At 54.5% G+C, this 24,974-nt stretch overlaps 3 protein-coding genes across 4 annotated transcripts; 2 read left to right on the top strand and 1 right to left on the bottom strand.

Annotated features, from left to right (window-relative positions):
- Positions 1-1,274: 1,274 nt before the first annotated feature.
- Positions 1,275-12,939, bottom strand: CYB5B (cytochrome b5 type B). Its single transcript, XM_054640917.2, has 5 exons — positions 12,722-12,939; positions 6,695-6,823; positions 6,222-6,248; positions 4,923-4,954; positions 1,275-4,034 (listed from the first exon to the last, which is right to left on the bottom strand). Exons 1-5 carry the CDS (start codon positions 12,881-12,883, stop codon positions 3,944-3,946), a joined length of 441 nt encoding a protein of 146 aa, XP_054496892.1. The 5' UTR covers positions 12,884-12,939; the 3' UTR covers positions 1,275-3,943.
- Positions 12,940-16,644: 3,705 nt separating this feature from the next.
- TERF2 (telomeric repeat binding factor 2) lies at positions 16,645-22,211 on the top strand. 2 transcript variants are annotated; one of them, XM_054640601.2, is made up of 10 exons: positions 16,645-16,903; positions 16,996-17,091; positions 17,598-17,728; positions 17,922-18,008; positions 18,541-18,687; positions 18,845-19,296; positions 19,709-20,095; positions 20,543-20,628; positions 20,872-20,921; positions 21,316-22,211. In XM_054640601.2, the coding sequence occupies exons 1-10, from the start codon at positions 16,693-16,695 to the stop codon at positions 21,472-21,474; spliced, it is 1,806 nt and encodes a 601-aa protein (XP_054496576.2). In that variant the 5' UTR covers positions 16,645-16,692; the 3' UTR covers positions 21,475-22,211. The 2 variants fall into 2 exon arrangements, with proteins under 2 accessions (XP_054496576.2, XP_054496577.2); XM_054640602.2 differs by having other exon boundaries at positions 16,646-16,903; positions 19,865-20,095.
- A 655-nt stretch (positions 22,212-22,866) lies between these two features.
- TMED6 (transmembrane p24 trafficking protein 6) lies at positions 22,867-24,871 on the top strand. The gene is made up of 4 exons (XM_054640992.2): positions 22,867-23,064; positions 23,779-23,905; positions 24,056-24,207; positions 24,338-24,871. Exons 1-4 carry the CDS (start codon positions 22,867-22,869, stop codon positions 24,560-24,562), a joined length of 702 nt encoding a protein of 233 aa, XP_054496967.1. The 3' UTR covers positions 24,563-24,871.
- The last annotated feature ends 103 nt before the right edge of the window (positions 24,872-24,974 follow it).

Genomic DNA, 24,974 nt, shown 5'->3' with positions numbered 1-24,974 from the left:
TCCTGAAAGCATTCCTGGTTCATGAGGGTTTTAAAAACAGAGGGGACACATAAATCCCATTAACAGGGTCTTTTCATTTCATCCTGGAATAAAGCCACCATAACCTCCCTGTGCCAGAGTGGGAGCTGTCATGTGCAAACACAAGTTGGCTGTGTCAGGACTCTTCTGGGGCCCACTGGCCCCTGAATTTTACCATCTCTGTCTCAGACACCCTGCAAATCCTCCTCAGTGCTCGGAGGAGCAGGACCATGCGCAGTACTGACCCTGCAGCGCTTGGAAGCAGATTTAAAAATAGTTCTGAAATCTTGTTTATTTCTCTGATTTTTGGATCCAATTCCTCTAGATCAAAGATAAATAAAGTTTACAGTGAGACGGTGCTTGCCAAGAACACAAAGCCCAACGTTCCTCCCCAAAACTTGCACTTCCCACTCAGTTCATGCCCTTTTTCCCTACATTATCTCAGCTGAAATCCAGGACCAAAACAGATGTTCCGTTGATTTTCCATGCCCTTTTCCCCAGTCAGCACCTTGCTGACCTCCAGCCCCCTCGTGTGAGGCTCCAACGAGGTACTGCTGCCCTGAGGCTGCCTATGGTACCGTGAGATCCATAATTAGGCAGACTTTAAGAGCCTGATTCTGCTGACAGCCATGGGAGTGGGATGTTACATCCTTTTATAAGCAGACATGCAAATAGGACACAAAATCTATGGTCTCCATGTCATCTTTCCATTGAAAACAGCCCTCCTACACACTCTTCTCATGGAGGTGTGAGTGTGGGAGCCCTGGGACCACAGGGCAGTGGTGCCACCATCACACACCATGTGGGTTCTTCCAGAGAAAACCCCTGCCCATGGCTGCTCTGCCACTTGCTCATGGCCCTTCCAAAGGGGTGATTGGGATTGTCAGGATGATGCAGGGAGCTGCCCTGCTGCAGTTTTTGAAACTCCCATTGTAATCACAGCATGGAATATTGTATGGACTCAGGAGCTGCTTGTACAGTGCTTAGCCCCAAACTGCTGCTTCCCCAACACCCACAGGGACCATCGGGTCACTCAGCCACACAAGGTGCTAATCATCCTTGGCACAGGCTCAGCACCAGCTTCTGCCAAGGAGAAGATTTTTCCTCTACCAACAGGAAGGCAAATCCCTTGCCTGGCACAACTCACCAACACTGGATATTTGAGCCCTGCAACATGGGGGTTACACACTCCAGGGTAACAGGGATGGAGTAACTAAACATCCCACACCTGGGGGGAAGACAAGGTCCTGTACCTGTTTGTTTATAATAATGAGTTTATTGAACACAGCAAACACACAGCCTGGCACCTCCTGCCAGGCAGACAATCTCCAGGTACAAGAAATGGCATTTAGTGGGTGCCTGCATCACGGAACATGCACCAACTTCCCCCAGGAACACCCTCAGACCTCCCACCCCTCCTCCACAAGCCATCAGCCCAATTAACAGATACATTCTGCGTCATCAAGGAACTCGGGGCGGTGGAGAGGCAGAAAGGGCTGGCACTGCATTCCCAGGCAGCCCTACCAAGCTCACATTAACCACAGGAGCTGCCTCCGTGCTCGCATTTCCAGCTCCTCACTGAACCTCTCCTCCGCAGCCCCTGAAGGGAGCGGAGCACAGCCCAGATTGAATTCCACCCACAGAGGTTTCTGCGGGGTGAAAGCTGAGACGGCTTTGTCCCGGCATTGTGCGGAGGGAGAGCTGGCGGCAAACAGGGGCTGTGCGGGGTCAGCGTGGGGACAGAGCTGAGCTGCCTCTGGAATCCTTACAGAGTGAGTAAACAAGCTCTGCTAATGCCTCCCTCGCTGCCCGAGCCCTTTCACACCTGTGGGACCCATCTCGGAGCCAGGAAGGGAAGGAGAAGAGACAGCGTCACCACCACACCAGAGGACACCTGGAAGCACTGGGGTCTCTCCAGCCACCTCCATCCCAGACATGCTGCCCCTTGTCATTAATGGAGAAGGGAGGAGACTTCAATGTGGCTTCTGCAAATGCATCTCAAGCACCCTGAGGTCTGTGAGGAGCTGGCACATGTGCAGATAGAGGCTACTTGGGGTCCCACAAGGCACTGGACAAGGATCTTACCAGCTCCAAGAAGCCTTGGAACAAGACTGAGTCTCCCCTGGCCAATTAATCCATTAAGAGGAAAAAAAGGTTCTGTAACATATGGGAATTGACAGGCAACTTCCCCAGCAATGGACCATCAAGAGCTCAGAGCAAGGGTCAATAATGGCAAGAAGTTCTTTAGAGCAACCAAAATGCAACTGAATGTAGAACACTGCCAGGAAAAGGGTATTAAAAAAAAAAGTCTAAATCCAGGTAAAAGTGTTGCCTGTGGAGAAAACAGGTGTGTTTCCAGCATCACACCTGCCCCATCCCTCAGGCAAGTCTGGTGCTCCTGGATCCAAACTAGCTGACCTTTGTGGAATCTTACACTGCCCTGAACAACCTCAGCTCAGCAGGGTGATACTGTTGCCAACATGTGCCTTCCAGCTTCAAAACCTTTCCCTAATACAGAATCCACTCTAAACTTCCCCAAACTGAGTTCATGGTTCACAATTTTGTGTTAAATGTGAAGCCCTGGCAGCGCTCTTACTCCAAGGTCCCTGGCCTTCAGTTTTAAAAAGCAGAGTGTAGGTCTACATCCAAGAATTTCTTCTACACAACCTGTGGAGGACACGGTAGTTTTGTGGAAGAGAGAAGAATCCCCATAACCCATGGGAGGTTTCCACAGCAGGACCCCAGGGTATCACTGCCCTTTCTGCTGCAATCCCAGGGATGATCAGCTGTGCTGGAGGTCTGGATTGGGAGCCAGTGTCAGTGGCACAGCCCTGCTGAAGGGCAGTGGGCACCAGGACACCACTTCCCTTTATTGAGCAGACCCTAAAGTCCCAGATCAGTGTGCTGGAAGAGCTGGAAAGGTTCCTGCCTCAGCACAGGAAGCAAACTGTGCACTGTCTGCTCTTCAAGGCCGACTGCACAACACACAAAAACAGGGCAAGAGGGAAATACTCTTCTCTATTCCCAGACAAAACCAGCATTATCCACAAAATCCCAAATGCATTTCTTTTCCCTTTTCGTTTTGGGAGAAGAGACCACATTTAATTGTTTCCCCCATCTGGTGCACATTCACAGTACGTAAGAATTAGTTTAGCTTCCCATACATGTGTCAGATCATGACCTCAGGGAGAAAGAAGAATCTGCATTTCCAGAAGCCACATGCCAGTTCCCACTGGCTCTGCCACGCACAGCACGAAACACCCAAACCAACCAGGGTTCAGTATAAGTTGTTCACAGGATATACATTCCAAAGGGACAAGTACAAATATTACAAAATGAACGGAATCACTTTTAAAATCCATGTATTTGTTTAACCGTTAAAAACAGACAGGAACAGAAAGAGGTGGCCAAACCAACAACTCCCTGCCGCTCCAGTTAGTGCTGCCTGCACGCTCTGGGAATGTTCTTGCAGAACCAAACTCTGGACATCCTTTCTGGCAAGGGCTGGAGACAACTGGCAGATGATTCCTGACTGTGTGAAGGGCTGAGGCAGAGCCACAGGCCCAGGGCAGCTCTTTGATGGTGTCTGGCTTAACGCAAAGGCATTGAGAGAAAAGGTTGTCTGGGGTAATGTCAGAGAGCAAGAGAGAGCGAGAGAGAGCGTGAGGGACACCACACCAAGGGCAGGGAATAACAGAAGTTCCTCTTTCCCTGCCACTGCAAGAGGGAAGTACAACAGATCTGTGGGTCCCAGAGTTAGGATAAAGTTTGGAATTAGCTTGGTCCCATGGATATCAACATCACTTGACAGAGTCAGAGCTAAAAGCAAGGCAGGAAGGCTAAGGGCAGCAGAACTCCACGTGTTGCACACACACACACTCTCTCTCCCTCTTTTCAGGCTGTCTGAAGCCCCAGCAAGGCCAGCTCAGGAGCTTTTCCCATCTGCCATGTAATAACGATACATTAAACCTAAGACCAGTGCTCCAAAGATGGGGATCAGCCATGTCGACCAGAAACTACAGGGAGAGAAAAAGAACAACAAACTAAAATGTGCACACCACAGAAACCAGAAGAAAGCACCTAGTTAATCATCCATCCCCAATATTCATCCCTTGTTACACATCCAGGGAATGCCTGGGAGCTGTACCCACAGGCTGGCCCCTAACCATGGCCACATCTGGGGCAGGCCCCACTGTCCCCAGGCCCAGGCTCTGCCATTCCCCACGGGAGGCCCAGGAGCGGCCTCGTGCCTTATAAAATAGCAGCTGGATGGCTGCAGTTTCCAGCTTGGCACATCCAGAGACCAGTGGGGGGAGTTTGTTGTTGGTTTGGTTTTATTTTCCTTAAATAAGTCAGGCTGTAATTTGTGTTGTACAAACAACACTGTTGACTCAAGGATGGCAACGGCTACAGCTGTGCCCCAGTAAATCTGCCTTGCTCAGACTCCAGAGGCTCACCCTCAGCAGCCTCCTGAACAAAACCTCCTGCGTGAGCTGCAGGAGACCAGGGCCCTGAGCTGGTTTTATGGATTTTCAACTAGGCTGGGCTGATCATGGTAAAATCCTCCAAAAACCCACCCATCACTGTGTTGTGCCACCCCTGGGCCCACAGCGACCACCCAAACACCCGCTGTGCTTACAGAGATGCAGCCAGTGCTGTGCAACACCAGCACAGGGGGCAGAGAATTCCAAACTGGCATGCTGGTTCTGCCCAGCGCAGAGCAGGGCCGGGCTCACATCCAGCAAGGGAGGTGCACACTCTGGCACATGCTTTGGAGGATCTGCTTGCCAGGACACTGCAGCACATCCCCAGGGATTTTCCTGCCCTTTGGAGTTAACACGCAGCTCTACAAACAGGCTCCCATCCCCTCCATTTCTCACTCTTATTTTCAGGAGATACTATACCTGGTTTGGCCTGAGGATGTCCTACTTGAATTCTGGAGGAGGAAAGAGTGAGTTAGCAGGGGAACAAAGAAACATTAAACGTGTGCTAATAAGACAAGCCTGAACGTGTGATTACAAATTCAGAGGGAAAATAACCCTCCTCTCCCAAATACCCCCTGTCACCAGCGTGGCTGCTTTTGGGGATGTTTGCTGTCATCTTCATGTTCTTTCCATCAATCCAATCGGTCCCACCCAGGCACCAGCTTCATGCTGGAACTTGCACCCCTCTCAAAATAAGGCCTTGCTTATTGCATCACAGTTTTGGGGTGGTTTTGTGCTTCCCCTTTATTTATTTGTACATTACTGAGTCTCTCTCTTGCTGCCATCTTTAAATTACACTGGAACCTCCTTTAATACAGATGATGCACTCTGGAGAGAGCCCTCAGCTGTGCATAACCTGCTGGATTTACTGATCAGAAGAGAAAAACACTTGAATAAAGTATTTAACTCAGATCCAAGAGAGCTACTCTGATCATCATTGATTTCTGTGCACATTTTCAGCATGTGTTTATGAAGTGGAGTTGAATGAAACAATAAATTTTAAGGTGAATATGTACATCATCACACAGCTCCATATCTAAGCATAGGCTTTACCCAGCCTGAGTTATCCTTGATTCCTCTGCAGACAGTTCCCTTCTGGATTCCTGCTGCTCTGCAAGTGGTCCTGCTCAGAGGAACATCTCCTGAAAGCCTTGTTGAAGGCAGAGCTGTGCCCTGTGCAGGCCTCCCAGCCCAGCCAGCTGCGAGGCACATGTTTACCTCCCAGATGGGATTCTATTTATTGCCTTTTCCCTCTCCCCATCCCTTCCAAAGGCATTTTTGCAACACTCTGCCCTGTTCTACTCCAGGAGTACCTGAGTGTTAAGCAACACCACTGATCCCTGAGGCAGTTAACAGAGAATTCCTGTTTGCCAGCCAGCCCCTGTTGCTGTCTCCTGGCTCGGAGGGAACAACAAGGAAACCAGTTCTGTGGTCAGGACACAGCCAGAAATGCAAAAAATGGTCTGTGGCTCAAGGTGTGGAAAAAACATCACTGCTGCCAGCAGAGAAAGGGCACAAAAACTCACTTCCAATTCCACACTGAGGTGCCCACTGATGTTCAGAACAAAAACAAAGGTAGAATTTGCTTGGGAAATTTATTCATGTGTAGTTTGCGTAAACATAAAGCCACAAGCTCCACAGGAAAAAAGAGCGGGGAAAAAAGCCTCCAAAAGACGTGACATTAAATAAAAGCAGAAACCTGAACGGCTGAGAGCTTACCTTAGAACCTTCCTTTTCACGATCACTCTGTCAGGCGGAAAAAGAAGAAGAAAGAGGTAAGTGCTGACTTCAAAGGGAGGCTGCAGCCTTTCTGAGGGAATTGTTCTGTGCAAAGGTAATTGCCTGGGCTCAGTTTTCAAACAAGTCCTTCCTTGGCACCCAAAGGCAGGCAGAAAGGTGTCTGTGCCCCTGGGAACTCTCACCCTCCTGAGCTCAAATTTACAAGGCAAAGGTGGGTTATGCTTCCACCAGCTACAGAGGGAACCCATGAATTCAGCCTCAGTGCCCCGATTTAAATGAAGCGAGAAATCTGTTCTGAATGGTGGGAGGAGAAGACTAATTTAGTTCAGTTTCCCCAAGAGAAACCCTGGACAACACAGGGACTGCCTGAGCCCCTCAACTACTGACTTATTTCCCAAGACACAGCCTGGAATCTTTGTCTGGGGGTTACACTCACCAGTGGAGGCACTCACCGGGTGGACCTCTCCAATGTAGTACTGCTTCAGCATTTCCCTGGCATCTGTGGAATGCCCCACATCTTCAAAGCTCTCAGTGGCATCTCTGCCAGCTTGCTCAAGCAACACCTCTTCTCCACCTGGGTGCTGGAAGAGAAGATCCAGGTGAGCCCAGGGCTGGATGCAGAAAGGCAGTGAGGATTCCTTCCTCCCAACCCCACTGCTGGATGCCTCAAGCAGCACCATCAATAAAATCTGCCAGAGGTTCAAGTGTCCAACCTCTCCTCAGGAATTCACAGACACCACTGGAGGAAAGGATATTCTACTTCTTCAGGTACTACAAAAATGATGTTTGGCTGACTCTGCACATGGATGTGCAATACTGAACTTGATCCCGTGTGCAACCACCAGTGACATGGGGGAAGGAAATCATGAAGTACCACAAAAATGATACTGTTTAATATCATACAGTGATTTCAGAGATCCAGAGCCACAACAGCCAAATCCCCAGGAGCTCCACAGTGGCAGTGCCACTGCTGTGGGTGGCAGCAGTCACAGCTGACTCTCAGTGGGATGAAGTGGCACAAACCCCGGCTGTGGCTCTGCTGTCCCTGGTGGGCTGGGCTCTGTCCACTGTCAGTGTGGCAGTTCCAGGCACAGCCTGGCAATGGAAAGCACAAACCACAGGCCTAGCAAAGGCCAATCCTTTACAGCCTGAGTGTGAACCACCAGCTAATCCAGTTACACCCATAAAGTGGTCACACATCCCAGGGCACTCACAGGGACTAACCCAGTGTTCCAGGCCTTCAGGCAACCAGCCCTGAACCGGAGAAGAGACGCTGGGCTACATTTCAGATCAAAGGACCAACACACCTGCTTCTCTCTGTCACATCCTTCTCTTCCCACAGACACAGAGCAGTTGCCACCCCCCCTCTTCCTTCAGTTTGTCTGCTTTTGCTGCCAAAAGTCTGAATATTCCCTCCAGGCCATCCCACCTCGTACAAAACACAGGGTGGACACAAAACAGCCCCCTTGGTGGCTGCAGTGGGCTGCTGCAGGCAATCCTGCAATCCTCATATCAGAGCTCTTTATTTGGAATTGTCCTTTATTGTCCAGGTATGTCACCAAACTAACACAGAGCTTCCTCAGGAGCCACAGAGGGCAAAGTGGAAGGACACAGTTTGTCACAGGCAGTTACCAGGTGGCTGAGCTCCATGGCTCATTCCCTGTGTCCAGCTGCAGTTCTTCTGGCTGCCCCTTCTCCCACACCAACCCTCAGGCTCACTGATCTCAGAGGAGTCAGATCAGGGACTGCTGGATGTTATCTGCTCCCACTGCTCTGAACAACTGTCCAGTTTCCAGCTAAGATCCACTGAAAAGCTGCCCATTCATCTGAGAGTTTTAGAATAACTCCTTAGGGTTGCCTCACCAGAAATCTCATATTTCAGACAGGAAAATACCTGCATTTTAAGCAGAAAACCTTCTTTTCCTAATAATTCACCCTAGAAGGATAGAAAAAACCCTGCAGCAACAGGGAACATGCAGTGGATCTTTCAGTGACATCCAATCTCTCCACAGCCAAGAGACAAGAGGAAGAATAAAATTCAAGAGAGAAGGAGAACAGTAAAGTTCACTCTTCTTTACATCTCTGGCTCTGAAGCCTTTCTATGCACTTGCTAAATCCACAATTATTTATTCGTGCACATCTGTCTTTCACTGCAATCTCCAAGCCTAAAAGAAAAAGACCTTCAAAATATTTTGGCATCTCCTGTTTCTGAAGGGCTCTGTCCTCCAGACAGCACCGCTGCAGCCAAACAATTCCCACCTTGTCCTAGCCCAGCAAACATAAACCCAGACTATTTGTACAGGAAGTCACGGACTCTGCCACAAAACTGCCCAAAGCTGCAGCTCAGCTGCTGCAGGAAAACATGGAAACAGTGGTGCAAAGTGTGGGGGGGAGGAAGATTACTTCAGGGGAAACAATGGCTGGAAAATGTCCCTTTCTGACAAGAAACAGCCAAAAGCAAACCAGAAGGAGAGAAGTGACAATAAAACTGGGTTCTCTGTGTCACTGGACCCTCAGCACACAGAGAGTAACAGTGACTTGGAACTGAGGGCACACAGCAAAGGCCTCCAAGAGCACATCCCAAACCTGCCCAGGGAGAGAGCCTGGAGTCCCCTCCCCACAAACCCCAAGAACCTGTCTGCAAATGTCTGGCTGGGAGCTGCTGGTACAGACCTGCTGGAGACACAAAGGAGCTCAGCAGCAACACTAAGCTCCAGGACTAATTAGATCACTGTGTCAGGTAGAGATAAGAACACCAGGCTGAGGAGGGGTGAAACTTTCATCCCTAGTGCCCAGAGTTAAAGAAATAAACCAGGAGAGGGGAGAGTATTCCTGTGCAATAATCATGTGCCAGCACCATCCAAGCCAGAACCAAGGGCGAGCAGTCACCTGGAGGAATGACCCACACATCCTGCACAGCGCTGGTGTAAGGCAGGGAAAAGGTTTTCCAAAAACCTCTCTGCCAAGCTGGGGCAAGTCAGCATGAGGAAACTCAGGTGCCTGGTGCTCCTCCTTCTCCTGAAGAACACTATACCTGAAACCAACTGAGCCATTTGGGTCAGTGCTGGCACAACCCAGGCTCCTTCCAGCTGGGAACTGGAAATGGATTCCTGCTCACACTTATCAGGGGGATCAGGAACAGCAGCATGTGCTGAGACACGGAGCTGTGGGGGCTGCTGTGGCTTGTGGGCTCAGATAACAGACACAAGAGCTTCCTGGAGAAATGTGGATCTCCACACTCCCCTAGTCATAAGTGAAAATGGACAGAAACTGTATCCCTCCAGCAGGACCATAAATAAGTCTCTTACAGATTGTGCACAAGTTAAAAGCTCAGATTTTGATACCGTTGTGGTGAAGTGTGAGCCTGACAGACCCCAGAGCTCCTGCAGGAGGTACAGCTGCCTCCCTCCACGCCCAAGCACCCAGCCTGCTGCTCCAGCCACAGCCTGCACGTGCTTATCTAGAGCACTGCAACCAGGAGCAGTGACAGGTATCCTGCTGTGGTCCACTTACCCAGATCTGGGACAAAATAAATCAGCATAAGGCTCTCTTAGATTTTAAAATAATCCCATTCCATTTCAGGCACTCAGAGGCTCTCTGAAGCACAGGAGATTGCATCTCCCAGGAACACCTGCAGCACTTCAGCTGCTGTCTTTGCACATCTCCTGGATTTGGATTGTGTTCTTACAATTCAGTAAATTTTGTTATGTGACAAAATGAAGAAGATGTCTTCTTACTCCTATTACACATAATGTGAACTGGAAACTTTAACTGGCCTACACTTCCAGCAGCACATGGATCTCGGGTTGGCTGACCTGCAGTGTGTAATTTGCAGGAATTGTGAAGCCAAATTCAGCCTTTCAGCGGTGACTTCTTCAGGATTGCACAACCCCACCCACAGAACGTGCCAGCACTCTCAGCAATGCCAGCCAGATCTGTGAGCAAAGGCCAGGAAGGGCACCCAGCAGCTCCTGCTCCAGTGACCACATGGGGCAGGGGGACACACGACAGGCCCTGAGCTCTGCAGCTCCAGCTGCCCAGGGAACTGCAGCTCCAGAGCAGAGTGGCACTGCTGGCTCCCAGTGCTCTGCAGCTCCAGACTGGCACTGCTGGTTCCAGCACTCTGCAGCTCCAGACTGGCACTCCTGGTTCCAGAGGCTGCACGGTGCTCCCCAGCACTCCAGAGGGTAACACATACAAAGAGGATTTTTGCCAATAAATTAGGCCTTGATCTCCAGCTCCCCTGTGTCACTCTTGCCACAAGGGGTGTGCACAGCCCAGCGTTGTGTCAGCCACGCTGGCACAGCTCAACAGTGCCCTTATTCTTCTCCCTCTCCCTCATCCAAGCAGGTCCTTTATGTCAGAAAAACGCAAATGGGAAAAAGGGTCTGGAAAGGACAGAGTGAAATAGCATCTCAGGGTGAAACACCATCTCAAGGTGACACTCAGGGCACTGCTAAGCCTGGCTGGGACTGAAGTGTTTTTCTGGGCTCACTCATAATTCCAAAGGTGCCCCAAGGAGCAGGTCCCAGGCTCCATCTTAGAGAGAACATCGAGGTGAAGACTCCACCTCCCTGCAGTGTCCCCACTCTGAATCACAGCAGAGACAAGTGTAAGACCAGATTCACAGCTCCTGCAGCTGCTCCAGCTCATTCTGGCTCTTCCTAAACTCCAACCCAGCATTTTCTTATTCAGAAACCAGCTGCGAATGGCTTTTCCAAGTTTTTGCCTGGTCCTCCCCTGCACCTACTTAGCCTCTGTGCACCCACAACTCCCTCCCACCAAACTGTCCTGCTTCCACCTTGCACATCTCATCCCCCAAACTGCTCTGCCTGGAGAAAAGGGGGCTTGGGGGGGACCCTCTGCCTGTCCACAGCTCCTGACAGGAGGGGACAGCTGGGGGGGTCAGGCTCTGCTCCAGGGACAGGACAAGGGGAAACAGCTTCAAGCTGTGCCAGGGGAGGCTCAGGGTGGACATCATCAGGAATTTCATAACAGAAAAGATTCTTCATTGGCAGGGGCTGCCCAGGGAGGGTTGGAGTCTCCATCCCTGGAGGTGGCACTCAGTGCTGGGGACAAGGTGGGGATTGGCACAGCTTGGACTCCATGGTCTGGGAGGGATTTTCCAGCCTGGACAATGCTGTGATTTGGTCATTTTCTGGACCCAAAGAAGAAACCAGATTGTGTTCAACATCATAAATAAATAGTGAAAGCTGCAGAGCAAGGCACAGCCCCCAGCTGCCAGGTGATCAGCCCCTCCTGCCTGATGCACCAGTACCCTCTGTCACTCCACAGCACACAGGCTTCAACCACGTGGGCCTGGAGGAAAACCAGAGTTGAATTCAGTCCAGCAGAACCAACAAGCTGTAACAAGTGCATTTCAATGAAGTGTCTTCTTTGGAGCTGGTTCAGCCCAACCTTTGTACATTGCCCTGCAAATGCCACAAAGTCTCTCCTGTTATTTTAAACTGGGATAAACCCCTTAGAAATTTTAATAGAACCATAGAATCATAGAATATTCTGAGCTGGAAGGGACCCACAGAGATCATCAAGTTCAACCCCAGCCCTGCAGAGACCCCCCAACAATCCCACCCTGGGCATCCCTGGCAGGGCTGTCCAAACTCTCCTGGAGCTCTGGCAGCCTCGGGGCCGGGACCATTCCCTGGGGAGCCTGGGCAGTACCCAGCACCCTCTGGGGGAAGAACCTTTCCTGTTCTCCACCCTAAATTTCCCCTAGCACAACTTCATGCCATTCCCTCCCATGGCATTATTATTTTGTTACTGTTTATTCCCACTCCATTCCCAGCTCTCAACAGTTAGGACACCACTCTCAACCTTCTCAAAATCAAAAGACGAACGCAGTGAATCTTGAAGGATTTTCTGTCCCCACAGCCAAGGGAAGCGGAGATTTGGCAGAAGCTGCATTGTGTGCAAAGCCCTGGTGCGCGGTCCCTCGGGCAGGCAGCAGAGTGGTGGCTGCGGTGTCACTGTCACCTCCTCCTCCGCGTTCTGGGGTGCCTCTGCAGCCCTCACAGCCAAAGTGCCCCGATCCCGCTCACCCTTCCAGATGCGAAGTGAGGCCCGGTGACTGAAGGAAACCTCCCCGGGCCCTGCCTGAACAGATTCCCCGGGAACCCTGGAATGGCCTCAGAGGAGCCCAGCACAGCCCCTGCCCCCGGCTGCCCACCGCGACCCGCCATCCCGTCCGTCCCTCGGAAGCAGAGGCGCGGTCATGAGGCCCGGCCGGAGGCAGAGCCCGCACGACCCGGCCCAGCCCGGCCCGGGGAGCTGACACCGGGACCGCGCCGAACCCGGGCCGGGCCTGCGCGCCCCCTCCTCTGGCACCTGGCCCCAGCATCTCTGTCCCCAGGACAGCCCCCGGCCCTGCAGGGCCCTCCCGCCCCTCTGGGCCTCACAGACCCCCCGGCTCTCCCCGCTCCCCTCAGGGCCGGGCCGGGCAGCCCCACTGCAGGCCTCACCTCCTCCAGGAACCGGGTGACATCGTAGACGCGCCCGTGGATCACCAGCCAGGCCTCACGGCTGGAGTTCCGCTTCGCCACCTCCTCCAGGGTGAACACGGGCGCGGGCCCATCCCCAGCCGCCGCCGCCGCCGCGGCCTCTCCGCGCCGCCCGCCCTCCATGCTGCCCGGCGCGGCTCCGCGGAACGCGCGGCCTGACCCGCGCCGGCCGCCGTAGCGATGGGAACGCCCTGCGCGGGTTCCGTCGTGCTCGGAGACCAATAGGGAGCAAGCCAGAAGGGGGGCGCTGCCAGCACAGCCAATGGGAGAGCGCGGCGGTGGCCGTGGGCCAATGGGAAGCGGCCGAGGCGAAAGGCGGGAAACGGCGCGCGAGCGTCGCCTCTGAGGCGGTACCGGGATCGGGACCTCAGCCCCGGCCCGTCAGCCCCGACTCCCCCCTCACCCCCGGCTCCCCCCTTAGCCCCGGCTCCCCCCTTAGCCCCGGGCCCGTCAGGCCCCGCTCCCCCCTCAGCCCCCATTCCCCCAGTACTGGCTCCGAGCCGCCCTGTTACCCCCGTGCCCATCAGCAACCCGCCCTCAGCTTTTCCAGTGTCCCTTGCAGTTCTTCCTGCATGTTTATAAAACAGGTGTGATCCCACAGCCTCGGAACGGAGCCGGTGGCAGTGTAGCACATCCCCAGGCCTTGACTCCCCAGGTTCCAAAGCAAAGTTCACATCCAAGCCTGACGAGAAGCGCTGGGGAATTCTCTCCTCCCTCCAGGCACGTGGAGCACGGTCAGGGTCAGAGGCCGCTCAGAAGCACAGGGCCCCGAGTCACTCATGAACCCCGTGGTTTCCCTTTGTGAACTGGCATTTGTGGAATTTATTTCCTTGCACTTGCAGCACAGGTACGAGGCTGGGCGGTGCATGTTTGTTTAACAAGTGCTGAGGAGGCAGAAGGGCCGTGCTGTCAGTGCTAAGCTGTGAGCAGCACTGGCTAAAGGTTGAAGCTGTGTGCAGGGAGAGCCCAGCCGGTCACAAATCCCTCTAAAGGGAGCTCAGGTGAAGTTCTCTGTTTGGACAAGGCCATACATTCACCTCTCCAGATATTGGGATGTAAAAGGCTCAGCCTGTTCTGAAACCTCTCCACAGTCACCTAGTCAATATTAAATATTGAGCTGCTGCTCCTTTTGATCCCTTCTGTCTACCTTTTCCCAGTCATCAGGGCTGTTTCCCTGATTCTGTGTGTAATCCAGGATTTTGTGTGTTTCAGCTCCTTGTTGTGCCAGGCAGCCCCACTCTTGGCACCTCTCCAAACCAATGTCTTTCCTTCTAGATCCTTCCCTTTCCTTCTAGATCCAGCCCAGTTCCAATGGGATGAGTTACCTTTGCTCAGATTGGTTCAGAGTTTCTGTAATCTACTTCATGGGTTTCTTAGTAAGAGCCTTTGTGCTTCCTCCTCTCCATCCCTCATGCCCGGAGGGTTTCTCTGTGGGTTTTCAAAGAAATCTCATGACCCTCCTCCACATTTCCCTTGTCCCCTGTTCCATTGCTCCACTGCTTTTCTAAGGCCAGAATGGTCCTGGAAGGGACCTTAGAGCTCCCCCAGTGCCACCCCTGCCATGGCAGGGACACCCCCCACTGTCCCAGGTGCTCCCAGCCCCAGTGTCCAGCCTGGCCTTGGGCACTGCCAGGGATGCAGGGCAGCCACGGCTGCTGTGGGAGCTGCTGTCCTGTCTGGTGCTCCAGCACAGAGCCTGCTGACCAGGGACCCTGGTGCTTTTCCTGTTCTGTTTCCTGCTCTAACTCCTCCAGAAGGATGTGACAGGCACGAGACCACGGCCACATGCAGATCCTGTTCCCTGGAATATTTTCTTTCATCTGTAATCACTTCATCAAAAGCCATAAATCAGTGAGGGGAGGCTCCAGCGTACAAGCGCGGCTGCAATTTGTGCCTTCCTGCCCAGTGCTTTGTTTGGCACGTGGAACTCCAAAGCTTTTCCTGAAAAACTGATGGTGACACCACAGGAGGACTCAGTGAAACTAGAAACTGAGGCCACTGCCATTCCTGGTCCTGCTTCCATCATCCCTGCTTCCTCTTTGTTTATTGGAGATGATTCAGGGAGCAAAGCAGTGGGTTCATTTTTGTATTTTCTCTGGAATTCACCATTCCAGGCTTGTTTTCCAGTCCTGGGTGCTGTTAACACACTGCTGGCTAAGGCAGACCCTGAAGTGGTGAGGGAGGGAAGCCTGGATTGGGGTGCCAATGCTGTGCCCTCCCCAGCTCCAGAAACACGTCAGGAATTGTCACCTTCTCCAGCTCTGCTCTTGTGACATCTCTCATGCCACCACCTCATCCAAACCCTGCCAGGAACTGCAGAGACCTTGGGATCTCAAATCTGCCAGGTAGGATGGCAGGTGATCTCCTGAACATCCAAAAGGGTGACACCTTCCCCAGAGGGCACTGGAGGAGGAGATGGCAGCCCAGAGGGACACGGACAGGAGGCAGAAAAAGGAGGCATGGGGAGTTTTCTCAAGTGAGACCTGGCTTGGCCAAGGCAGGTGGTTCTCGAGTGGCTTTGTCCTGTTGTCTCATAGAGGAATCTCACTTTGCTTCCCTTGGGAAACAACTTCAGGACTCTCTTTCCTGACCTTTGTGTAAAAATGAGTGAAATTACTCAAAATCCTAAACTTGTGCAGGGCCAGTGGGATCTGCTGAAGTGGTGGCACATGTGATGGAGCCGTGTGGATCACAGAGCTCCCTGGAACCCACGGGATTTTCTGCCCAGGATAGCAAAGGCAGCCTCTGAAGGGCTGGGGCAGGACTGGTCTCAACTGTCCCTAGGGATGTCGCATCCTTCAGGGCATTCCAAGCGTGTCCTGCTCCCACCCTGCTCCCCAGGGCAGTCCCCCCGCCCCAGGTGACCCTTCTGCCTCACACAGATTATTTTTATCTTCCTTTGTTTGCCAATAAATATCCCTCCCAGTTTTTCTGTTTTCCATCTGACACGCGGATTTTTTCCCATGTGTGTTTCCTCCTGTCCTGGCCTGGGGCAGAGGGAAGGGAGGATCCCAGATCACCTCATGCCAGAGGAATTTTCACGTGCTTTTCCATCTCAGGTGAGAGAGCCTCCAGGACAGAGTCAGGAATGTCCCCTGGGCCGAGGAGACACCCCATGATCCCAAGGATCAGCTCCCAGTGCCTTCGCCTCCAGGAACCACTTCTGCTTGGGAATTAGGGAGCTCGCTGGGAAGACAGGACTTGGAATTCATTACCCCGGTCTGAGTGACTGTGGGACAACCCATGCCCCAAAATCCTGCCCAGGGTCTCGGTTTGCTGTTCCAGGCGAGGGGGATCGGCAGGAGGCTGGAGCACAGAGCACAGGAGAGCGGGGTTTGTTTGGAAGACCAAAAAAAGGCAAAAACCCGTGCGTGCACAGGCAGGGCCGCACTGCCAGCTCCGGGTGACACGAGTTTAACACACCCAGGCCTGCTCAGGTGACACACTCGCTCAGGGGTCTCAGCACTTACAGGTGGGCGTTTCGCTGCTGTGGGTGCCGTGGGACGGGCAGCGGGCCGACCCTGAGCCCGCAGGCACCGGCTGTGTCCCGGGCTGTGTCCCGGGCTCTGCCCCCGCCCGCGCCGCTCCCGCTGCCCTTCCCGCCGGGGCCCGCCATTCTCCTCCCGGCCGCCAGACGGCGACAACGCTTAGCGGCGGCTTTGGCGCGGTGCACGCCGGGAGCTGTAGGCGTGGCGGAGTTGGCGCGGTGCACGCCGGAAGCTGTAGGCGCGGCGGAATTGGCGCGGTGCACGCCGGGAGCTGTAGGCGTGGCGGAATTGGCGCGGTGCGCGTCGGGAGCTGTAGGCGTGGCGGAATTGGCGCGATGCGCGTTGGGAGCTGTAGGCGAGGAGCCCGCTAGATAAGGCCGCGCGCCGAGGGTCCTGTGGTGCTGTGTTGGTGTCGTCACTTCCGGCGCGCTGGGGCCTGGCGGGATGGCGACGCGGCGGCCGACGCGGCGGGAGCGGGACCGGGACCGGGACACCGAGGGAGACCGCGACCCCGAGCCTGACCGGGCCGGGATGGCGGCGCTCCCTGAGAAGACCGTAAACCGCTGGGTCCTGCAGTTCTACTTCCACCGGGCCATAGAGGCCTACCGCTCCGGGCGCAACCGAGATTTCCGCCAGTTCCGCGACATCATGCAGGGTGCGCGGGGCCGGGCCGGGGGCCGCGGGGCCGGGCCGGGGGCGGCGGCGCCCAGAGCGGGCTGCAGCCCTGACCAGCCGTTTGTCCCACAGCGCTGCTCGTGCGGCCGCTGGACCGGGAGCCGGACATGGCCCAGATGCTCCGCATCATGCAGCTGCTGTCGCGGGTCGAGGAGGGCGAGAACCTCGGTAGGCGCCCGGCCTCTCCTGCGGGCTCTGCGCAGCCCCGGTGCTGCGTTGCAGCCCGCTCTGCTTCCCCTGTCCTGTGTCCGTGTCCCCGCAGCTCCCGGAGCTGTGTCCCTGCACAGAGCCGGGCCCTGGGCTGGAGCCGTGCCGGTCCCCCCGGGTGAGGGGTGGCTCCTCCTGTCTGTCTGTCTGTCTGGGGGGCTGAGAGCAGCATCCGGGGCTGGCAAACCCAACGGCCTGGTGACTCTGCTTTGCCTCAGGGCTTCCAAAATGCTGCCCTGATTCAGGGCTGGGCACCTGGGACTGCCTCCAGTGCTGCCTCCTGAGTTTCCCGTGGCTGCTGGGGGGCAGGAATTGCAGTTCAGACACTTGGTAGTGCCTCAGCCCGGCTGTGGGGTTTTGTGGCACACCTGCGGGGTGGATGGCTGCCCCCGTGCAGGTGAATAACCAGCTCTCTGCAGGGAAGCACCGTGACCCCTCCCCAAATGTATGGATGCCAATTCTTACAGATTGCACCTTTGACAAGGAGTCAGAGCTGACCCCCCTGGAGTCGGCCATGCTGGTCCTGGACTTCATCCGTGAGGAGTTCTCTGTGGCAGATAGGACGATGGAGGCGGTGCAGAAAATGGTGAAGGAAGCTGTAAGATCTTTTCCTTTCTCAGTAAATATGTGGTGCAGCTTTTGCCTCGTGTGGGTGCTGGTGGGAGCTGCCTCACGTGTGGGGTTCCCTCATTGTCTGCAAGCTCATACCTGCAGTGATGGGAGTTCTGAGTGCAGCTGGCACTGAGCTGCTCCTGTGCTCTGCTTCAGTCTGTCCTTGTTGTCCTCTGCAGGCTATTGTTGTTTGTATCAGAAACAAGGAGTTTGAAAAGGCTTCTGATATCGTCAAGAAGCACATGGGGAAGGAGCCCAGGAACCAAGTGAGTCCGTGCTGGGATGAAATGGGAGCTGCTGGTGTGTCCAGAGGGGGTCTGATGTGTCCTGGGAGGTTTGGGCTGAGGAGGCCAAAATGGAAACAATCCTTCTGGAGTGCTGGTCCCTCGGTGCTGCATGTTTGGGTTGGCACCTTGGAGCCCCCTCTGTCACTCAGCTTTCCTCACACACCTTCGTGGGCCTTCCAGACATCACCATTTATCCCTTGATGAGCCTCCAGCTCAGCTTCCCAGCAGGTTCTGGGAGCAGCAGGAGTCCCCATTCCTGTTCCTGCAGGCAGTAGGGATCTTGGGCACTGCAGGCAAGGAGAATTCCTGAAATAAGGTGGTTCTGCTGCTCCTTGGTTGCTGTCCCGTTCCTCTGGCCTTTTCCCAGCCTCATTTCAGTGTTAACTGGTTGTGCCTGGAGAATGCCAAGCAGGAGAGGCCCAGTCCTTGCCCACACCCTCGCTGTGGCTGGCACTGATTGCCCTGTCCCTGCCCAGAGAGTTCTCACCTGATCCTATGAATCCTTCTCCAGAAGAAGAAAAACGAGTGGCTGGCTGTGATCCGGGAGAAGAATCCCTCTCATCCAAAGGTCAAAAACTTCTCTTACGAGGAGTTCCAGCAGAGCATCTTTGAGTTCCTGAGGGGCTACATGGACGACTCGGAGCCGGCGCTGCTGACGGTGCGTGCCCTGCAGAACTCTAAATCCAGCCCCTTCCTATGGGGTTTATATGGTCAGAGAAGCTGTTCCATCCATGGAACGCCTTTGGGAGGGGATAAAATTGAATGGGAGCATGAGGAATCGTGTCTGTAATGTGCTGTGCCTTTTCTGTTTTCAGTTATTGAAAAAGACTTTGGACTCGGAGCACGCCAGCAAAGCAAAATCCTCGCTGGGGACCTCTGAGTCTGCAGATGGGCTGAGGGACCAGGCAGCAGCTCCAGAGGCCCCAGCAAGGGTAGAGGGCCCAACCAACTCTCCAGAGGCCTTGGCAAGGGCAGAGGGCCCAGCCAGAGCTCCAGAGCTTGCAGGAGCAGCAGAAGACCTGGAGGGAGCTGCCAGCCCTGCAAAAAGGGCAGCTGGTCCCACAGCAGCTCCAGAGATGATGGAAGAAGCTGGTGGCTCTGCAGCAGCTGTGGAACCTATGGAAGTAGCCACTGATCCAGCAGCCACACCTGAACACTTACCAGCAGCATATGATATCCTGAAGGGCACTCCAGAGCCCATGGAAGTAGCTAAAGAACCAGCAGCAGCCCCAGAAACCCCCAGGGTGTCCACCAGGGAATCACCAAGGTGGGCACAGCAGTCTGGCTCTAGATTGTGGATGCAGTTGGCCTCAAGGTCTCTTCCAAGGGGTAATCCCCTGTGTCCAGGCAGCTCCTAATTCCCCAAATGCCTGCCCAGGCCAGCCCAGAGGTGGATCCTGGGGAAGGTGTTGAGTTTGGGTCAGTTGCTGACAGGAAGTGCTGCAGTGACAGGGAGGGGCAGTGGCTGCTCTGGTGGAGCAGGAAGGTGTGTTCTTCACACCTGGGGCACTGTGCTCTGTGGGAGGCAGTGCTGGAGGGTTGGGAATGCCCTCTTCCATGGATTCGCACTGCAGGGCCAGGAGTTGGGGATGCCAAGTGGCAGGCAAGGCTGCATTTTGGGGCAGCAGAGCTCCCTTGGCAGTTTCCCTACAACCCTCCTGGTTGTGTTTATTTTATAGGCAGCCCCCTGGAGCTGTAACCTCGTGTGGGATTTCTGTTCTGAGAGAAGCTTTCAAGATCCTGTCGGACTCCGGGGACTCGGACGCCCTTTTCACCCAACTGGACCAAACAGACTTGCCTTCCCCCAAGCAACTGTCTCCTTCTGTATCCCACAGAACCAAGAGATGCAGAGAAGTGGAGAATCAAGCTTCTGAGACCTCAGAGCCTCCTGAAATACCCCATAACATCAAAAACTTGTTCAGCATAAGCAATCTGATCGTGGAGTTGGACGGCTCGTCCAGCAAGTCGAGCGAGTGCCCCGACTCTTCCCAGGAGCACGTGGTCTCTTCTGCCTCCAAACCTGCTCCCAAACTGCCTGATGAGCCCTTGTCTGCCCAGAGTGAGAAGTATGAAGCCCCTCTCATGTGCTATTGTCTGCTCTGCCCCCAGACTTGTCTTGCTGGTGTTGGTAGCCTGAGCACCAAACCCTGGCCCTGTGTCCCAAGATGAGTGTTGACCTTGCCTGCCAGCCCGTGTGGAACTGGGCACAGCAAACCCTCTTGCCCGTATGTTTGGCTTTAAAATTAATTATGGGTTAATGAAGAGGAGAAAATATTCAGGTCCTGCTGCTAGTGAGGTGCTGCAGCTGGTTCTGGCAGGTGATTCCAGTACAAGGAACACATTTTTCCATACTTCTCCTACCTTCAGCATCACTGGCCAGAGTCTGTAGGAGCATCCTTCTCTTGCTTCCCACCTCTTAAGAAATACAATGTCCAGGGGCTGGCTCTGCTTGCTTGGTGGCCCTGCACCTGCTCCTGAGCCAGTAGACAAAGTAAACCCTCACCTGATTTCAGGTCCTTCCAAGGAAGGTGGAACAGCTCCTGTGGCACAGAGGAGAAGGACAGCTGGAGTGATGAGGATGAGCTCTTTGCAAATGCAGGTATGAGAATCCCCCTGGCAGGGATTACCTGTGCTAATGCTGGCAGGGGGTCACTCACAGGGGTCCTGCTGCTGCCTGGGTGGCTGAATTTTGAAACCAGAAGTCCTGTGGAAAGGCTGGGATAAAGGAATTGATTGGGGTGTATTGCTGTCACAGGGTGCTCTGCACAGCTCAAGGCAGCCTCTCAGGGAGGTCTGTACCTCCCAAATTATGGGAAATGTAATTCTCTCCCTTGTTTTCCAGCATCACTTGAGAAAAACAAAGCCTCCAACAACTCCGGCTCCAAGAAACAGGTACGTGGAGCCTTAGGCGCTTCTAGCAGGCCCTGCAGTGGGGCAGTGTCCCTACAGTCTCCATGATAAAAGAGGCTGGAGCTGGGCCTGTCCTGCCTGCAGGGCACTGGGAATTTGCCTTTGGTTAAAGCAAGGTTTGCCAAATTCCCTCATGCTGAGGTTGTTGTCCAGCTGAGGGGCATGCATCTGGCAGCTGTTACCCAGGAGCAGGTCCCACGTTGGTGCCACCAGGACCTCTCCTCCTGGCCCATAGGAAGGCAGCTGCTGCACCACATCTGCAGTGCTGGGGTGTTGTGTGAGCTGCCAGGACCCTTCTGCCTTCACTGCTGCTCCTGGCACGGCTGATGAGGGCAGCAGGCTCCCTGCCATGCAGCTGCTTCCTTGCTCTTTGCAGAAATGGACCATGGAGGAGAGCGAGTGGATCAAGGAAGGGGTGAAGAAGTACGGGGAAGGGAGGTGGAAAACCATCTGCCTGAAGTTCCCCTTCAGGAACCGCACGTCCGTGATGATCAAGGACCGCTGGCGGACCATGAAGAAACTGGGAATGCTCTGAAGTTGGGAGCCACGGGACTTTCTTTTGGTTTTTGGACCTGTTTGTTTTTTGGAAGCTGGAGCAGAGTGCAGTCTGTGCCAGCGTGGGAAGTCCCTCTGACACCAAACCCATGGCAGAGAGGAACCCAGGAGCTTTGTGCTCCAGCTGGATCTGCAAAGATCAGCGTGCTGCACATGGCAGGGGCTGTGCAGCCTCTCAGCATGAATCTAGATTGAGACTTCTTGTCCACCTGGCCACCGCAGCCTCTGGAATGAATCCCAGCTGTTTGCTCTGCTCAGGTGTGAGCAGAGGATGATCTCATAGGTGACTATTTTTGTGTTTATTGTCTGTTCACTGAATCACTTGTTTCAGCTGTTTGCCATCACTCCCTTGTGGAACAGGCAGCACTGAGTCCCAGCACTTCTGTGGGGAAGAGATCCAGGCAAGAGGATCTACTTGGTTTTTTTGGGGGTGTTTTTTCCCCATTAATGGGGACTAATGTGTGAGGAGAAATTCCTTCCTTCCAGCTCTGAGGCTTTAAAAAGCTAAAATTACTTTGTGTTACAGTACTTGGAACTGTTTGTTGTTTCCATGCTAAAATTTTTAGTTTTGTCTGACTTTTGTCATGTTTTCTTTGAACTTTTCCTGGCAATACCCTCGCTGTGTATGAGCTCCAAGGGTGCCACATGTTCCTGCCTTCAAGTGCCAAAGCTGGAACAGTCATTTGTAAAATAAAGATCCTTTTTTGTTTAATAGCAGGAGTTGTAAAAGTGTGAATATCTGCCTCGTGGGTGGAAATGCAGCAGAAGGACACAGAATGTGGGGCTCTCCCTTGCCCTCTGGGAGTGCTGGGTCGGGAGCAGCACTGCCCTGGAGCTGTGACATGCTGGTGTACATGGGAAACAGGAGTTTCTGGGTTAGGTCAGGGGTGTGATACAGGGGCACTCGCTAAATTTAGTTTCTAAGTTTCTCTTGGCTGCTGTTCAGCCAAGCCAGGGCTGGGAGAAGTCTTGTCTAGGACCAGCTGCTTCCCCCTCTGTCCTTCAGCTGCAGGTGCTGCACTGAGTGTCCCTTGTCCCCTGGCTGTGGCCATGCATTTTCCTCCCCTTCCATAAATCCCTTCCCTTGAGAGCCCTGGGCACAGGAGCACCAGGTCAGAGATGTGAGTCACTGCTGGCCAGGGAGGGGCAATGCCAGTTGGTGGTGCCCTGTTGGCAGGAGCTGTGTCCTGTTCTTGCCTTGTCCAGGGCAGGCTCCTGCCCTGGCAGTGCAGGTGTCCGAGCTGCAGCTCACACAGATCACCTTGAGCCGCGGTGGCCGTGCTGTGGTTAATGATTACCCTGTGCCTCACACTGCCCTGCCCTGCCCTGCCCTGCGTGGGGAGCCAGTGCTGCAGCCCCGGGGAGCAGGAGGATGCTGCTGCTGCTGCTCCTGGCTCTGCTGGGCCCCGCTGGCTGCCCCAGGACAGAGCCCCTGAGCGGTGGCTCCAGCCAGGAGCCGCTGTTCCGCGGCGCCGACCGCTACGACTTCGCCATCGTCATCCCCGCCGGCACGGCCGAGTGCTTCTGGCAGTTCTCACACCAGGGAGGAAACTTCTACTTCAGCTACGAGGTGGGTGATGGGGACCTGTCCTGGGACATGGCTGACACAGACAGAAAAAGGCTGGGCTGGATCCACCCCGTGCTGGTCCTGTGGCACATGGCATCTCAGGGACTGTGCCTTTCCTAAGGCAGTATTGTGGAATTGTTTGGGTTGGAGGGATCTTAAAGCTCCTTCCATCCTCTGCCATGGGTAGGGATGCCCTCCACTCTCCTAGATTGCTCCAAGCCCTGTCCAGCCTGAGGGTTGACAATTGCAGGGATGGGGCAGCCACAGCTGCTCTAGGCACCCTGTGCAAGAGCCTCCTCACTTTCACAGGAAAGAGAATCTTCCAAATATAACCACCCTAATCCCTATCCATCATCAATCCCATGCATTTTTTAAACTACCTGGTTTAAGCCCATGAAGTGGTGCTGGGAGCTCTGGCATTGTTGGAAGCTCTGCCCTTCACTGCCTGGCCAGAGGCTGTGGCACAGCTGAAGGTGCTGGCACAGCAAGTCCCTGAGCTCTGTCCCCTTCCCAGGGAAACTTCAGCACTTTCATCTCCTGTTTACACTGGGCTGGCTGAAGGAGAGCCAGGGCATGGCTGTGCCTGGCAGTGGCAGCCTTCCCCCAGCTCTGTGCTTGGCAGAGCAGCCCCACAGGAACACGTCCTCAGGGCTTGGCACAGCTCCATCCCCACACAACAGGACCCACGGATCCCCCTCGGGTGTTCCCTGCCTCCAGGTCCAGCGGGCGACGGGGATTGGCAACAGCAGGAGCATCCTGGTGACAGCGAGTGACCCCAATGGCTTCCAGCTCGGAGTGTCCCAGGACGTGCGAGGACAGATCAACTTCCTCACCAAGGACACAGGTGAGCCCCAGCCCCTGCAGCAGCTCTGAGCCCACCCAACCAGGGCTTCCCAGAGCAGTGATTGCTCCTGCGGGGGCTTGGGCTGAGCGCTCGGGATGTGTCTGCCTGGGGCCCTTCCACCAGGGACCAACTGCCCCCTTCCCTCTGCAGGTTTCTACCAGCTCTGCCTGGACAACCACCAAAACCACTTTGGCTTAATGCAGGTGTATCTCAACTTTGGTGTGTACTATGATGACTTCAACATGGAGCACAAGCAGCCAGCTGAGAGGAAGGAGCTGAACGACACCCTGGAGGCAATTGGGGTGAGGGTCAGGGTGTCCCAGCAGAGCAGGGATGGGCATGTCCTGCCCACTGAGCAGGGCCTTTGCTCGGGCTGAGCTGCAGCACTGAGCCCCAGGGGCAGCTCTGAGCACAGCTTTGCCTCTCCTGCAGGCGAGCATCCAGAAGCTGCACATGCACACCTTCCACATGTGGCGCTTCTACAACTTTGCCCGGATGAGGAAATGGGCTGACTCCTTCCTCCTGGAGTCCAACTACAACTATATCAACTGGTGGTCCATGGCCCAGAGCTGTGTCATTGTCCTCTCTGGGGTGCTGCAGCTCTGCTTCCTCAAGCGCCTCTTTCATGCGCAAACCTCGGGCAGCCAGAGGTGCTAGAGCAGGGCAGGGACCGCCCTGCAGAGCCAGCTCACCTGGCTGCCACTGTCCCACCACAGAGCAGGAGCAAAGGCTGGATTCTGCTTCCAGGAGGAGGCTGGAGAGTTTCCCCTGCTCCTGCCTCAGCTCTGGCCCTGGCATCACCCCGAGAAAATCAAAGGCCACACTGTCACCTGAGTTCTGTGTGCTGTGTGGGTTTGTCACATACCTACCCACTGTGTCTTAATGGGCCTTTTCTACCTAACTCCCAATAAAGGAACCCTTGGCAGAGGCCGGGGAACAACTGCTGCCTGCTAAAGCCATCCAGCCTCTGTGAGACTAGAAGCTGCTGCCCCCTCCCTCCCTCCCCTGAAGCTCATATTCATTCTGAGGCTCGCCCCAACCTCATCAGTCCCTCCAAACATGCCCCAGT

The sequence above is a fragment of the Agelaius phoeniceus genome, chromosome 12 (genome assembly GCF_051311805.1).
Source record: "Agelaius phoeniceus isolate bAgePho1 chromosome 12, bAgePho1.hap1, whole genome shotgun sequence".
In the NCBI taxonomy this organism is placed as follows: domain Eukaryota; kingdom Metazoa; phylum Chordata; class Aves; order Passeriformes; family Icteridae; genus Agelaius; species Agelaius phoeniceus.
The sequence above is the reverse complement of the archived record's forward strand: the minus strand, read 5'-3'. Positions and strand labels throughout refer to the sequence as shown.

Excerpts from the sequence above, each read along its gene's own strand:
- TMED6 (XM_054640992.2), top strand. The coding sequence starts at position 22,867 with ATGCTGCTGCTGCTGCTCCTGGCTCTGCTGGGCCCCGCTGGCTGCCCC. Across the intron at positions 23,065-23,778 it reads ACTTCTACTTCAGCTACGAG|GTCCAGCGGGCGACGGGGAT; the intron begins GTGGGTGATGGG and ends CCCTGCCTCCAG. Across the intron at positions 23,906-24,055 it reads CTTCCTCACCAAGGACACAG|GTTTCTACCAGCTCTGCCTG; the intron begins GTGAGCCCCAGC and ends TTCCCTCTGCAG.
- CYB5B (XM_054640917.2), bottom strand. The coding sequence starts at position 12,883 with ATGGAGGGCGGGCGGCGCGGAGAGGCCGCGGCGGCGGCGGCGGCTGGG. Across the intron at positions 6,249-6,694 it reads ACATTGGAGAGGTCCACCCG|AGTGATCGTGAAAAGGAAGG; the intron begins GTGAGTGCCTCC and ends TCCGCCTGACAG. Across the intron at positions 4,035-4,922 it reads ACATCCTCAGGCCAAACCAG|TTTCTGGTCGACATGGCTGA; the intron begins GTATAGTATCTC and ends CTCTCCCTGTAG.
- TERF2 (XM_054640601.2), top strand. The coding sequence starts at position 16,693 with ATGGCGACGCGGCGGCCGACGCGGCGGGAGCGGGACCGGGACCGGGAC. Across the intron at positions 16,904-16,995 it reads GTTCCGCGACATCATGCAGG|CGCTGCTCGTGCGGCCGCTG; the intron begins GTGCGCGGGGCC and ends TTTGTCCCACAG. Across the intron at positions 20,629-20,871 it reads TGAGCTCTTTGCAAATGCAG|CATCACTTGAGAAAAACAAA; the intron begins GTATGAGAATCC and ends CTTGTTTTCCAG.